Source organism: Ips typographus, linkage group LG15 (assembly GCF_016097725.1).
Source record: "Ips typographus isolate SLU linkage group LG15, UJ_Ityp_2.0, whole genome shotgun sequence".
Taxonomy (NCBI): domain Eukaryota; kingdom Metazoa; phylum Arthropoda; class Insecta; order Coleoptera; family Curculionidae; genus Ips; species Ips typographus.
This window is the reverse complement of record NC_138436.1, coordinates 7,755,824-7,770,797: the sequence shown is the minus strand read 5'-3', so window position 1 is coordinate 7,770,797 and position 14,974 is coordinate 7,755,824. Positions and strand designations below refer to the sequence as shown.

At 47.0% G+C, this 14,974-nt stretch overlaps 1 protein-coding gene across 3 annotated transcripts in view; it reads right to left on the bottom strand.

Annotated features, from left to right (window-relative positions):
* The window catches only part of tna (Zinc finger MIZ domain-containing protein tonalli), a 44,459-nt gene that overhangs the window by 9,506 nt on the left and 19,979 nt on the right, over positions 1 to 14,974 (bottom strand). For 2 of the 3 annotated variants that reach the window (XM_081993330.1, XM_081993332.1), the window contains exons 3-9: positions 11,362 to 11,762; positions 10,632 to 10,808; positions 10,439 to 10,573; positions 6,077 to 6,271; positions 5,810 to 6,024; positions 3,884 to 4,015; positions 3,652 to 3,822 (exon numbers count right to left, since the gene is read on the bottom strand). In XM_081993330.1, coding sequence (XP_081849456.1) covers positions 3,652 to 3,822; positions 3,884 to 4,015; positions 5,810 to 6,024; positions 6,077 to 6,271; positions 10,439 to 10,573; positions 10,632 to 10,808; positions 11,362 to 11,762 — 1,426 coding nt within the window. The remainder of the gene's footprint in view (positions 1 to 3,651; positions 3,823 to 3,883; positions 4,016 to 5,809; positions 6,025 to 6,076; positions 6,272 to 10,438; positions 10,574 to 10,631; positions 10,809 to 11,361; positions 11,763 to 14,974) is intronic. The other variant, XM_081993331.1, reaches the window with a different exon arrangement.

Sequence of the window (14,974 nt, the reverse complement as noted above, 5' to 3'; positions counted from 1 at the left end):
ATTCTTGCGTCAGCTGGTAGCTTAGACTGTACTCAGTCCACAATAAAAAAATCAACACCATCAGACTTAATCCAGGGACGTAGCAGCCCTTGAAACCCAGGAAAACAGCGAAAACGTGAAATTCAGTGTCCGCGAACGGCAAAAACGCCATAACTCACATTCTAAACGTCCGATTTAAGTGATTTTTGCGTCAGCTGGTAGCTTAGACTGTACTCAATCCACAGTAAAAAAATCACCACCATCAGACTTAATCCAGGGGCGTAGCAGCCCTAGAAACCCAGGAAAACAGCAAAAACGTGAAATTCAGTGTCCGCGAACGGCAAAAACGCCATAACTCATATTCTAAACGTCCGTTTTGAGTGATTCTTGCGTGAGCCGGTAGCTTAGACTGTGCTTAATCCACAATAAAAAAATCAACACATTCAGACTTAATCCAGGAGCGTAGCAGGCTCAGAAACCCAAGAAAACATCAAAAATGTGAAATTTAGTGTCCGCGAACGGCAAAAACGCCATAACTCACATTCTAAACGTCCGATTTGAGTGATTCTTGCGTGAGCCGGTAGCTTAGACTGTACTCAATTTACAGTAAAATAATCAATACCATCAGACTTAATCCAGAGGCGTAGCAGGCTCAGAAACCCAAGAAAACAGCAAAAACGTGAAATTCAGTGTCCGCGAACGGCAAAAACGCCAGAACTCACATTCTAAACGTCTGATTTGAGTGATTTTTGCGCCGGATAGTAGTTTAGACTGTATTCAGTCCACAGTAAAAAAATTAACACCTTCAGACTTAATCCAGAGGCGCAGCAGCCCAAGAAACCCAAGAAAACAGCAAAAATGTGAAATTCAGTGTCCGCGAACGGCAAAAACGCCATAACTCACATTCTAAACGTCCGATTTGTGTGATTCTTGCGTCAGCTGGTAGCTTAGACTGTACTCAGTCCACAATAAAAAAATCAACACCATCAGACTTAATCCAGGGGCGTAGCAGGCTCAGAAACCCAGGAAAACAGCAAAAAGTGAAATTCAGTGTCCGCGAACGGCAAAAACGCCATAACTGACATTCTAAACGTCCGATTTGAGTGATTTTTGCGTGAGCCGGTAGCTTAGACTGTGCCTAATCCACAGTAAAAAAACCAACACCATCAGACTTAATCCAGGGGCGTAGCAGCCCTAGAAACCCAGGAAAGAGAAAAAACGTGAAATTCAGTGTCCGCAAACGGCAAAAACGCCATAACTCACATTCTAAACGTCCGATTTGAGTGATTCTTGCGTGAGCCGGTAGCTTAGACTGTACTCAATCCACAGTAAAAAAATCAACACCATCAGACTTAATCCAGGGGCGTAGCAGCCCCAGAAACCCAGAAAAACGTGAAATTTACTGTCCGCGAACGGCAAAAACAACATAACTCACATTCTAAACGTCCGATTTGAGTGATTCTTGCGTCAGCTGGTAGCTTAGACTGTACTCAAACCACGGTAAAAAAATCAATCCCATCAGACTGAATCCAGAGGCGCAGCAGGCCCAGAAACCCAAGAAAACAGCAAAAACGTGAAATTCAGTGTCCGCGAACGGCAAAAACGCCATAACTCACATTCTAAACGTCCGATTTAAGTGATTCTTGCGTCAGCTGGTAGCTTAGACTGTACTCAGTCCACAATAAAAAAATCAACACCATCAGACTTAATCCAGGGACGTAGCAGCCCTTGAAACCCAGGAAAACAGCGAAAACGTGAAATTCAGTGTCCGCGAACGGCAAAAACGCCATAACTCACATTCTAAACGTCCGATTTAAGTGATTTTTGCGTCAGCTGGTAGCTTAGACTGTACTCAATCCACAGTAAAAAAATCACCACCATCAGACTTAATCCAGGGGCGTAGCAGCCCTAGAAACCCAGGAAAACAGCAAAAACGTGAAATTCAGTGTCCGCGAACGGCAAAAACGCCATAACTCATATTCTAAACGTCCGTTTTGAGTGATTCTTGCGTGAGCCGGTAGCTTAGACTGTGCTTAATCCACAATAAAAAAATCAACACATTCAGACTTAATCCAGGAGCGTAGCAGGCTCAGAAACCCAAGAAAACATCAAAAATGTGAAATTTAGTGTCCGCGAACGGCAAAAACGCCATAACTCACATTCTAAACGTCCGATTTGAGTGATTCTTGCGTGAGCCGGTAGCTTAGACTGTACTCAATTTACAGTAAAATAATCAATACCATCAGACTTAATCCAGAGGCGTAGCAGGCTCAGAAACCCAAGAAAACAGCAAAAACGTGAAATTCAGTGTCCGCGAACGGCAAAAACGCCAGAACTCACATTCTAAACGTCTGATTTGAGTGATTTTTGCGCCGGATAGTAGTTTAGACTGTATTCAGTCCACAGTAAAAAAATTAACACCTTCAGACTTAATCCAGAGGCGCAGCAGCCCAAGAAACCCAAGAAAACAGCAAAAATGTGAAATTCAGTGTCCGCGAACGGCAAAAACGCCATAACTCACATTCTAAACGTCCGATTTGTGTGATTCTTGCGTCAGCTGGTAGCTTAGACTGTACTCAGTCCACAATAAAAAAATCAACACCATCAGACTTAATCCAGGGGCGTAGCAGGCTCAGAAACCCAGGAAAACAGCAAAAAGTGAAATTCAGTGTCCGCGAACGGCAAAAACGCCATAACTGACATTCTAAACGTCCGATTTGAGTGATTTTTGCGTGAGCCGGTAGCTTAGACTGTGCCTAATCCACAGTAAAAAAACCAACACCATCAGACTTAATCCAGGGGCGTAGCAGCCCTAGAAACCCAGGAAAGAGAAAAAACGTGAAATTCAGTGTCCGCAAACGGCAAAAACGCCATAACTCACATTCTAAACGTCCGATTTGAGTGATTCTTGCGTGAGCCGGTAGCTTAGACTGTACTCAATCCACAGTAAAAAAATCAACACCATCAGACTTAATCCAGGGGCGTAGCAGCCCCAGAAACCCAGAAAAACGCGAAATTCACTGTCCGCGAACGGCAAAAACGCCATAACTCACATTCTAAACGTCCGATTTGGATGATTTTTGCGCGAAGCGCTAGCCCAAGGCCTAGGCTACTCACAAAAAAAATTTCATCGACCCCCCGGAAAAACACGGGGGGCGAGGGGGGAAAACGTCGGACGGCGCCCAGAAGCTCCAAACCACCCTCGCTGGCAAAGCGCACGTTTGAAAAATCACAACTCGAAAAGTTGAAGCTTTTTGAGGGTGGTTTTTTTGCGAGGTTGTAGCCTAGGGTAAGGGCTATTTACAGAAAAATTGGCAACCCTCTCAGTGGAGAGATTGGGGGGTGCGGCAGCTTCAACCAACCCTGTTACTACTCGAGCCAAAGTCTGGTCACTTGCACCAAGGGGTTTGAAAATTCATATCTCCCCACCCCGAAGGGGTGGGGGGTTGAAATTTGGGGTGGGGGTGGCCACACCCCCAGGCCAACCCCAAAAAAAAAATCTTCAATTTCCCTTGCAGTGAAGCGGAGTACGGGGGTTGAGAGTGGACGGGTCACCCTCCCACCCTTGAAGTAACTTTAACCCTCGATATCTCCGAAACGGTTTGAGGTAGGGGGTTGAAATTTGGGGTGGGGGTGGGCGGGGTCAAGGGGGTGGGAACGAGGGTGACTCACCTTGAGTCCGGTTTGTTCGACGGCGTCGCGGTCGTTCGAACCCGAACTGCTAAAGTTCCTCTTGATCTTGGAGATGCAGTGCTCGGCCATCAGGAGGCGCTTGCGCAGCAGCCCCTGGAGGACGGAGCGCACGCTCGGTCGGTGCACCAGCTGCAGCACGAACAGGTGGGACTGAAACGTCATCAATTTACGCAAAAAAAAAAAAAAAAAAAAAAAAAAAAATTCAACTTACGCAACAACAAGCGGCAACGGTGATTTGAATGGTGTTTCTGCCCGGTTGACAGACGTCTTTGAGGTACAACGGTTTGTGGGAGGTTTTGTTCTCGCCCCGATCGATCACCAGAGGGGTGGCGTTGACGGAAACCTGAAATTTTCCAGAAAATTTTGTCCACCCTGTAACTCGGTTATTTGGCAAAATTTCGGAACGGTTCGCGCGCTGGGGTGTGGGGAATTGAAAGCTCTCCGAAAAAGCTTCTTACCAGTTTTTCGCTAAAACTCACCCCGAGGGAGTTATTCGCGGAAAACTGTTTGGGGTCATGTGACCCCAAAACTTCAATCCCCCCTAACTCGCTTATTTAACTGAGTTTCGGGATGGTTCAAAAACCAGTCTGTAGCAAATTTTACGCTCTATAAATTACATTCTAACGACTTTTGCCCTAGGGGGTCACCTTGAAAAGTTATCAGGTCTAAATCGGTCATTTTGACAGTTGGCGTTAATTTGACAGCACCAGTGGATTCCCCGTCCCCAAATTAGTCGGAAACGAGTATAATCTTTGGGGGTCCAGAGGGACCCCCAACGGAGATATTTACGGAAATCTGTTTGGGGTCATGTGACCCCAAAACTTTAATCCCTCCTAACTCGCTTATTACTATGAATTTCGCGGTGGTTCAAAAACCAGTTTGTAGCAAATTTCCCTATCTTTAAATTACATTCTAATGACTTTTGCCCTACGGGGTCACCTTGTAAAGTTATCAGGTCTAAATCGGTCATTTTGACAGTTAGCGTTAATTTGACAGCCCCAGTGGATTCCCAGTCCCCGAGTTAGTCGGAAACGAGTATAATCTTTGGGGGTCCAAAAGGACCCCCAAGGGAGATATTTCCAGAAAACTGTTTGGGGTCATGTGACCCCAAAACTTCAATCCCCCCTAACTTGCTTATTACTAGGAATTTCGGGATGGTTCAAAAACCAGTTTGTAGCAAATTTCACGCTCTCCAAATTACATTCTAATGACTTTTGCCCTACGGGGTCACCTTGTAAAGTTATCAGGTCTAAATCGGTCATTTTGACAGTTAGCGTTAATTTGACAGCCCCAGTGGATTCCCAGTCCCCGAGTTAGTCGGAAACGAGTATAATCTTTGGGGGTCCAAAAGGACCCCCAAGGGAGATATTTCCAGAAAACTGTTTGGGGTCATGTGACCCCAAAACTTCAACCTCCCATAACTCGCTTATTACTGGGAATTTTTGGATGGTTCAAAAACCAGTTGGTAGATAATTTTACGCTCTACACATTACATTCTAATGACTTTTGCCCTACGGGGTCACCTTGTAAAGTTATCAGGTCTAAATCGGTCATTTTGACAGTTGGGGTTAATTTGACAGCACCAGTCGATTCCCCGTCCCCAAATTAGTCGGAAACGAGTATAATCTTTGGGGGTCCAAAAGGACCCCCAAAGGAGATATTTACGGAAAACTGTTTGGGGTCATGTGACCCCAAAACTTCAACCCCCCCTAACTCGCTTCTTTAAAGGAATTTCGCGGTGGTTCAAAAACCAGTTTGTAGCAAATTTCACGCTCTCCAAATTACATTCTAATGACTTTTGCCCTACGGGGTCACCTTAAAAAGTTATCGGCCCTAAATCGGTTATTTTGACAGTTGGCGTTAATTTGACTTCACCAGTCGATTCCCCGTCCCCGAATTAGTCGGAAACGAGTATAATATTGGGGGGTCCAAAAGGACCCCCAAGGGAGATATTTACGGAAAACTGTTTGGGGTCATGTGACCCCAAAACTTCAACCCCCCCTAACTCGCTAATTTAGAGGAATTTTGCGGTGGTTCAAAAACCAGTTTGTAGCAAATTTTACGCTCTACAAATTACATTTTAATGGTTTTTCCCCTACGGGGTCACCTTGTAAAGTTATCGACCGAAAACCCGTACCTGAACGCTGGTGGGCCAATTGGTGTTCATGTTGCGATCCTCGTGGTGGAAACACTTCAGCTGCAACTCGAGATCGCTGCGCCACATCAGCGTCTGGTGGACGGTCGGTTTCAGTTGGAACACGTGATTGCTCACCGCCAGATTGTGCTCGAGCCGGAACGGGGGAAGTATGATGCCGTCGCGCACGGGAAACGTCAACCTCAGTTCGTCGTCTTCTGTCAAAAATCCAGTCAATTCCAATCAAAAATTCAAGAAAAAAACACTCACTTTGAGGCTGCGGCGACTTGATTTCGTTGAAATTCGGCTTCACATCCGGAGTGGGACTGGCGTACGATGGAATACTGCTCGCTGGGGTGAGTGGGGGGGTGGGATTGCCCGGAATGGGGCTGTGCTGGTAGTTTAGATTGCCCCGCCCCACCACGTCTTGCTGGAACTGGCCCGAGGGACTGTACTGAGCTGGAACTGCTCAAAAAACGGTTAATTAGCCCTGCCAAGAAAAGAGGGAAACTTTCGGGAGTTTTTACGTTGGGAAGGGTCAGCTTGAGGGTCCCTACTACTAACTGGGTGAGTGGCAGGGTGGGGCGGAGCCCCACCCCCTCCCAAACCCCATCTACCTTGTCCCTGGAACGGAAAATTCTCCCTAACTTAGTTAATCCAAACCGCGTCGCACTTTTCTCACCGCCATCTTATAGAAGGTCACCCCAGATGCATTTTTGCTCTCTTGCAAAATTTTGCTCCGACCTCTCCTTTAGAAGATCCAAGAGGACAAAGCTTTGGGGGTTTAAAGCACTGAACGAGGAGGAACCCCCCGAACCCAGCCAAAACCAACTTTCGTCGCAAGTTTCTCACCGCCATCTTAAAGAAGGTCACCCGTGGTGCATTTTTGCTCTCTTGCAAAATTTTGCTCCGACCTCTCCTTTAGAAGATCCAAGAGGACAAAGCTTTGGGGGTTTAAAGCACTGAACGAGGAGGAACCCCCCGAACCCAGCTAAAACCAACTTTCGTCGCAAGTTTCTCACCGCCATCTTGTAGAAGGTCACCCGTGGAGCATTTTTGCTCTCTTGCAAAATTTTGCTCCGACCTCTCCTTTAGAAGATCCAAGAGGACAAAGCTTTGGGGGTTTAAAGCACTGAACGAGGAGGAACCCCCCGAACCCAGCTAAAACCAACTTTGGTCGCAAGTTTCTCAAAGCCATCTTGTAGAAGGTCACCCGGGGAGCATTTTTGCTCTCCTACAAAATTTTGCTCCGACCTCTCCTTTAGAAGATCCAAGAGGACCAAGCTTTGGACCCTCCCCAGCAAGGACAGTTTTTGGGACGGAAAACCCAAACCAAACCACTTACAGCCGGCGGGGAAGCGCAGGGAGGTTGCTTGGAGGTCCGTTCCCACCATCCACCTCTAAAACTTTGACATTGTTGCGCGGTTTTCTGGTCCCAAGCCTCCCAACCTCCCTGAACCTCAAAAAATCAAACTTTCTCCGTTTAAGCTGAAATTTGGGTTGTTTACTAATTTGAGGGTGCTGGAAATGATGGTGAGGTTGAAAACCCTCCCACACCCTCCCTGACCCCCCTACGGGGGGGTTTGAAGCACTGAATGAGGAGGAACCCCCCGAACCCAGCCAAAACCAACTTTGGTCGCAGGTTTCTCACCGCCATCTTGTAGAAGGTCACCCGGGGAGCATTTTTGCTCTCTTACCAAATTTTGCTCCGACCTCTCCTTTAGAAGATCCAAGAGGACAAAGCTTTGGGGGTTTAAAGCACTGAACGAGGAGAAACATCCCGAACCCAGACAAAACCAACTTTCGTCGCAAGTTTCTCACCGCCATCTTGTAGAAGGTCACCCGGGGAGCATTTTTGCTCTCTTACCAAATTTTGCTCCGACCTCTCCTTTAGAAGATCGAAGAGGACAAAGCTTTGGGGGTTTAAAGCACTGAATGAGGGGGAACCCCCCGAACCCAGCCAAAACCAACTTTCGTCGCAAGTTTCTCACCGCCATCTTGTAGAAGGTCACCCCAGGTGCATTTTTGCTCTCTTACAAAATTTTGCTCCTACCTCTCCTTTAGAAGATCCAAGAGGACAAAGCTTTGGGGGTTTAAAGCACTGAACGAGGAGGAACCCCCCGAACCCAGCCAAAACCAACTTTCGTCGCAAGTTTCTCACCGCCATCTTGTAGAAGGTCACCCGTGGAGCATTTTTGCTCTCCTACAAAATTTCGCTCCGACCTCTCCTTTAGAAGATCCAAGAGGACAAAGCTTTGGACCCTCCCCAGCAAGGACAGTTTTTGGGACGGAAAAACCAAACCAAACCACTTACATCCGGCAGGGAAGCGCAGGGAGGTTGCTTGGAGGTCCGTTCCCACCCTCCACCTCTAAAACTTTGACTTTGTTGCGCGGTTTTCTGGTCCCAAGCCTCCCAACCTCCCTGAACCTCAAAAAATCAAACTTTCTCCGTTTAAGCTGAAATTTGGGTTGTTTACTAATTTGAGGGTGCTGGAAATGATGGTGAGGTTGAGAACCCTCCCCCACCCTCCCTGACCCCCCTACGGGGGGTTTAAAGCACTAAAGGAGGGGAAACCCCCCGAACCCAGCCAAAACCAACTTTCGTCGCAAGTTTCTCACCGCCATCTTGTAGAAGGTCACCCATGGAGCATTTTTGCTCTCTTACAAAATTTTCCTCCGACCTCTCCTTTAGAAGATCCAAGAGGACAAAGCTTCGGACCCTCCCCAGCAGGGACAGTTTTTGGGACGAAAAAACCAAACCAAACCACTTACATCCGGCGGGGAAGCGCAGGGAGGTTGCTTGGAGGTCCGTTCCCACCATCCACCTCTAAAACTTTGACTTTGTTGGGTGGTTTTCTGGTCCCAAGCCTCCCAACCTCCCTGAACCTCAAAAAATTAAACTTTCTCCGTTTAAGCTGAAATTTGGGTTGTTTACTAATTTGAGGGTGCTGGAAATGATGGTGAGGTTGAGAACCCTCCCCCACCCTCCCTGACCCCCCTACGGGGGGTTTAAAGCACTAAATGAGGGGGAACCCCCCGAACCCAGCCAAAACCAACTTTCGTCGCAAGTTTCTCACCGCCATCTTAAAGAAGGTCACCCGTGGTGCATTTTTGCTCTCTTACAAAATTTTGCTCCGACTTCCCCTTTAGAAGATCCAAGAGGACCAAGCTTTGGACCCTCCCCAGCAAGGACAGTTTTTGGGACGGAAAAACCAAACCAAACCACTTACATCCGGCGGGGAAGCGCAGGGAGGTTGCTTGGAGGTCCGTTCCCACCCTCCACCTCTAAAACTTTAACTTTGTTGCGCGGTTTTCTGGTCCCAAGCCACCCAACCTCCCTGAACCTCAAAAAATCAAACTTTCTCCGTTTAAGCTGAAATTTGGGTTGTTTACTAATTTGAGGGTGCTGGAAATGATGGTGAGGTTGAGAACCCTCCCCCACCCCCCTACGGGGGGTTTAAAGCACTAAATGAGGGGGAACCCCCCGAACCCAGCCAAAACCAACTTTCGTCGCAAGTTTCTCACCGCCATCTTAAAGAAGGTCACCCGTGGAGCATTTTTGCTCTCTTACAAAATTTTCCTCCGACCTCTCCTTTAGAAGATCCAAGAGGACAAAGCTTTGGACCCTACCCGGCTGGGACAGTTTTTGGGACGAAAAAACCCAACCAAACCACCTACATCCGGCGGGGAAGCGCAGGGAGGTTGCTTGGAGGTCCGTTCCCACCATCCATCTCTAAAACTTTGACTTTGTTGGGTGGTTTTATGGTCCCAAGCCTCCCAACCTCCCTGAACCTCAAAAAATCAAACTTTCTCCGTTTAAGCTGAAATTTGGGTTGTTTACTAATTTGAGGGTGCTGGAAATGATGGTGAGGTTGAGAACCCTCCCCCACCCTCCCTGACCCCCCTACGGGGGGTTTAAAGCACTAAATGAGGGGGAACCCCCCGAACCCAGCCAAAACCAACTTTCGTCGCAAGTTTCTCACCGCCATCTTAAAGAAGGTCACCCCAGGTGCATTTTTGCTCTTTTGCAAAATTTTGCTCCGACCTCTCCTTTAGAAGATCCAAGAGGACCAAGCTTTGGGGGTTTAAAGCACTGAATGAGGGGGAACCCCCCGAACCCAGCCAAAACCAACTTTCGTCGCAAGTTTCTCACCGCCATCTTAAAGAAGGTCACTCGTGGAGCATTTTTGCTCTCCTACAAAATTTTGCTCCGACCTCTCCTTTAGAAGATCCAAGAGGACCAAGCTTTGGACCCTACCCGGCTGGGACAGTTTTTGGGACGAAAAAACCCAACCAAACCACCTACATCCGGCGGGGAAGCGCAGGGAGGTTCTCTAGAGGGTTGTTCCCACCATCCACCTCTAAAACTTTAAGTTTTTTGGCCCCAACCTCACCAAACCTCCCTAAACCTCAAAAAAATGCGACTTCCTCCAATCAGGCTCAAATTCGGGTTAATTGCTCTCTACCCCCCTCTGAGAACCCCCGTGGGGTTAAAAACCAATTTCCCACCCTCAAACCCCTCAAAATCCACCCCTCAAGCTTTAAGGAAGCGTTGGAGGCACCCGCACTGGGCGGACAGGACAAATTGGACTGGACACAGTTGAGAAAAGCTGAAACACCAAAAATACTGACCAGTTTGCATGTGTCCGCCAAATTGTTGACTGTTGGCCGGAAACTGGGTCATCTGACCCTGAAAGTAGGGTCCGGGGTTGTTGTAGGGCGCAGCGGTGCCGCGCATCTGTCTGGTCGGGCCCATGTTGCCGTTACCTGTTTCGACCACATTATTATCATCATCAATCATAGGAAATTTACCAGAAAAAAGTACCAGGAAAGTTGTTGGAAGGGCCCAACGGTTGCTGGGCCGGATACTGGTTGAAACCGGCCGGTTGTCGAGTTGGGTAACTGGCGTACTGGTTGCTGGTGTAGTTGGGGGCAGGACCCATGCTCGGGCCGCTGCTTGGTCCCATTTGTACCATGTTGGGTGCCCCACTTTTGCCTTGAACTGTATTTGTTTGGTTAGGACGGAAAATTTGAGAATTCTGACGTTACCGTTGAATTCCCCGTCCCCGATTTAGTAGAAAATGACCCTAAATTCGTTTGTTTAGCTAAAAGTTGACGGTTTGCCGCAAATTGGCCGTAGGGTCACTTTTGCGGCAAACCGCTAAAATCACCGTAGAGATTCGAGTAAAGGGTCGTTTTTGACTAATTTGGGGACGGGGAATTCATTCCCGTTGTCAGTTCTCCGACAGCTCTAACCCAAGCCAATAATCTTGCGCTTAAACAGTCCTGGGTGAGAGTTAGGCAAAAACTGACTTTTCCATTGAATTCCCCGTCCTCGATTTAGTATAAAATGACCCTAAATTCGTTTGTTTAGCTAAAAGTTGACGGTTTGCCGCAAATTGGCCGTAGGGTCACTTTTGCGGCAAACCGCTAAAATCACCGTAGAGATTCGAGTAAAAGGTCGTTTTCGACTAATTTGGGGACGGGGAATTCATTCCCGTTGTCAGTTTTCTGATAACTCTAACCCTTTCAAAGTGAGGTAAGTCAAAACTTACCGGGACTCATAATGGGACTGGTATAGTGGGGCCCGGCACGTTTCTGGGTCATGTGCATCGCGGGACTGGGGTAGGGCGACATCCGTCGCGACTGATACATGGCGTTGGGCGGCGTGGGACCGCCCGGAAATTTGCCGCCGCCCATCGGATGCATGGCGCCGCCCATCTGATTCATGACCATCGGATTCATCGGCATCATTCGCTGGTAGCCGTGCACGTACGGCTGGTTGCCGAACTGCATCGATTGGTCCTGGAAGGCGACGACGCTGGCGGTGGCGGTCGCGGTGGCCGTGGCCGCGGCCACCATCGCGGCGGTGGTGAGCGCGTTGCCCTGGTTCGTGTAGCCGCCGCCTCCGTCCGGATGGTTCATGCCATTCAGGCATGGACCGTAATTGTTTACACTGGAAAAAATGTAACGTACAGTGACTTGCGCACTAGATAGAGGAAAATGGACGGCACCGTTGAATTCCCCGTCCCCGATTTAGTATAAAATGACCCTTTACTCGAATCTCTACGGTGATTTTAACGGTTTGCCGCAAAAGTGACCCTACGGCCAATTTGCGGCAAACTGTCAACTTTTAGCTAAACAAACGAGTAAAGGGTCATTTTATACTAAATCGAGGACGGGGAATTCAATGGTAAAGTCTGTTTTTGCGTAGCGCTAACGCCAGTCGATTTTTAAGCCGGTTTTCCGCTTTGGGTAAAAGATAGCAGAAAACGGACTTTACCGTTCGATTCCCCGTCCCCGATTTAGTAGAAAATGACCCTTTACTCGAGTCTCTAGTGAAAAGTTGACGGTTTGCCGCAAATTGGCCGTAGGGTCACTTTTGCGGCAAACCGGCAAGGTTATCATAAAGAGTCAAGTGAAGGGTCGTTTTTGACTAATTTGGGGACGAGGAATTCAATGCCGTTGTCAGTTTTCCGTTATCTTGTACCCAGGCAGAGAAAACTGGGATAAACCCAACTTGCGTAGCAGATAGGTGGAAATGGACTTTACCATTGAATTCCCCATCCTCGATTTAGTATAAAACGACCCTTTACTCGAGTTTCTAGTGAAAAGTTAACGGTTTGCCGCAAATTGGCCGTAGGGTCACTTTTACGGCAAACCGGCAAGGTTATCATAAAGAGTCGAGTAAAGGGTCGTTTTTGACTAATTTGGGGATGGGGAATTCATTGCCGTTGTCAGTTTTCCGTTATCTTGTACCCAGGCAGAGAAAACTGGGATAAACCCAACTTGCGTAGCAGATAGGTGGAAATGGACTTTACCATTGAATTCCCCATCCTCGATTTAGTATAAAACGACACTTTACTCGAGTATGTAGCAATTTTTTGCAAACTGGCCGTAGGGTCATCCCTACGGCCAATTTGCGGCAAACCCTCAACTTTAACGTAGACAAACAAACAAAGACTCATTTTCGACTAAATTGGGGTCAGGGAATCCATTTTTCAAGTCAGTTTTCCGCTATCTCCTACCCACGTCGCGAAATTGGGATAAAACCAACTTTGCGTAGCCGCTACGCAAAAACAGACTTTACCACTGAATTCCCCATCCTCGATTTAGTATAAAACGACACTTTGCTCGAGTATGTAGCAATTTTTTGCAAATTGGCCGTAGGGTCATCCCTACGGCCAATTTGCGGCAAACCGTTAACTTTAAGGTAGAAAAACAAACAAAGACTCATTTTCGACTAAATTGGGGTCAGGAAATTCATTTTTAAAGTCACTTTTCCGCTATCTCCTACCCACGTCGAGAAATTGGGATAAAACCAACTTTGCGTAGCCGCTACGCAAAAACAGACTTTACCATTGAATTCCCCATCCTCGATTTAGTATAAAACGACACTTTGCTCGAGTATGTAGCGATTTTTTGCAAACTGGCCGTAGGGTCATCCCTACGGCCAATTCGCGGCAAACCCTCAACTTTAACGTAGACAAACAAACAAAGACTCATTTTCGACTAATTTGGGGTCGGGGAATTCATTTTTAAAGTCACTTTTCCGCTATCTCCTACCCACGTCGAGATATTGGGATAAAACCAACTTTGCGTAGCCGCTACGCAAAAACAGACTTTACCACTGAATTCCCCATCCTCGATTTAGTATAAAACGACACTTTACTCGAGTATGTAGCAATTTTTTGCAAATTGGCCGTAGGGTCATCCCTACGGCCAATTTGCGGCAAACCGTTAACTTTAAGGTAGAAAAACAAACAAAGACTCATTTTCGACTAAATTGGGGTCAGGGAATTCATTTTTCAAGTCACTTTTCCGCTATCTCCTACCCACGTCGAGAAATTGGGATAAAACCAACTTTGCGTAGCCGCTACGCAAAAACAGACTTTACCACTGAATTCCCCATCCTCGATTTAGTATAAAACGACACTTTACTCGAGTATGTAGCGATTTTTTGCAAACTGGCCGTAGGGTCATCCCTACGGCCAATTTGCGGCAAACCATCAACTTTAACGTAGACAAACAAACAAAGACTCATTTTCGACTAAATTGGGGTCAGGGAATCCATTTTTCAAGTCAGTTTTCCGCTATCTCCTACCCACGTCGAGAAATTGGGATAAAACCAACTTTGCGTAGCCGCTACGCAAAAACAGACTTTACCATTGAATTCCCCATCCTCCATTTAGTATAAAACGACACTTTACTCGAGTATGTAGCGATTTTTTGCAAACTGGCCGTAGGGTCATCCCTACGGCCAATTTGCGGCAAACCATCAACTTTAAGGTAGACAAACAAACAAAGACTCATTTTCGACTAATTTGGGGTCGGGGAATCCATTTTTCAAGTCACTTTTCCGCTATCTCCTACCCACGTCACGAAATTGGGATAAAACCAACTTTGCGTAGCCGCTACGCAAAAACAGACTTTACCATTGAATTCCCCATCCTCGATTTAGTATAAAACGACACTTTACTCGAGTATGTAGCAATTTTTTGCAAACTGGCCGTAGGGTCATCCCTACGGCCAATTTGCGGCAAACCCTCAACTTTAACGTAGACAAACAAACAAAGACTCATTTTCGACTAAATTGGGGTCGGGGAATTCATTTTTAAAGCCACTTTTCCGCTATCTCCTACCCACGTCGAGAAATTGGGATAAAACCAACTTTGCGTAGCCGCTACGCAAAAACAGACTTTACCACTGAATTCCCCATCCTCGATTTAGTATAAAACGACACTTTACTCGAGTATGTAGCAATTTTTTGCAAAATGGCCGTAGGGTCATCCCTACGGCCAATTTGCGGCAAACCGTTAACTTTAACGTAGAAAAACAAACAAAGACTCATTTTCGACTAATTTGGGGTCGGGGAATCCATTTTTCAAGTCACTTTTCCGCTATCTCCTACCCACGTCGAGAAATTGGGATAAAACCAACTTTGCGTAGCCGCTACGCAAAAACAGACTTTACCATTGAATTCCCCATCCTCGATTTAGTATAAAACGACACTTTACTCGAGTATGTAGCGATTTTTTGCAAACTGGCCGTAGGGACATCCCTACGGCCAATTTGCGGCAAACCCTCAACTTTAACGTAGACAAACAAACAAAGACTCATTTTCGACTAAATTGGGGTCGGGGAATTCATTTTTCAAGTCACTTTTCC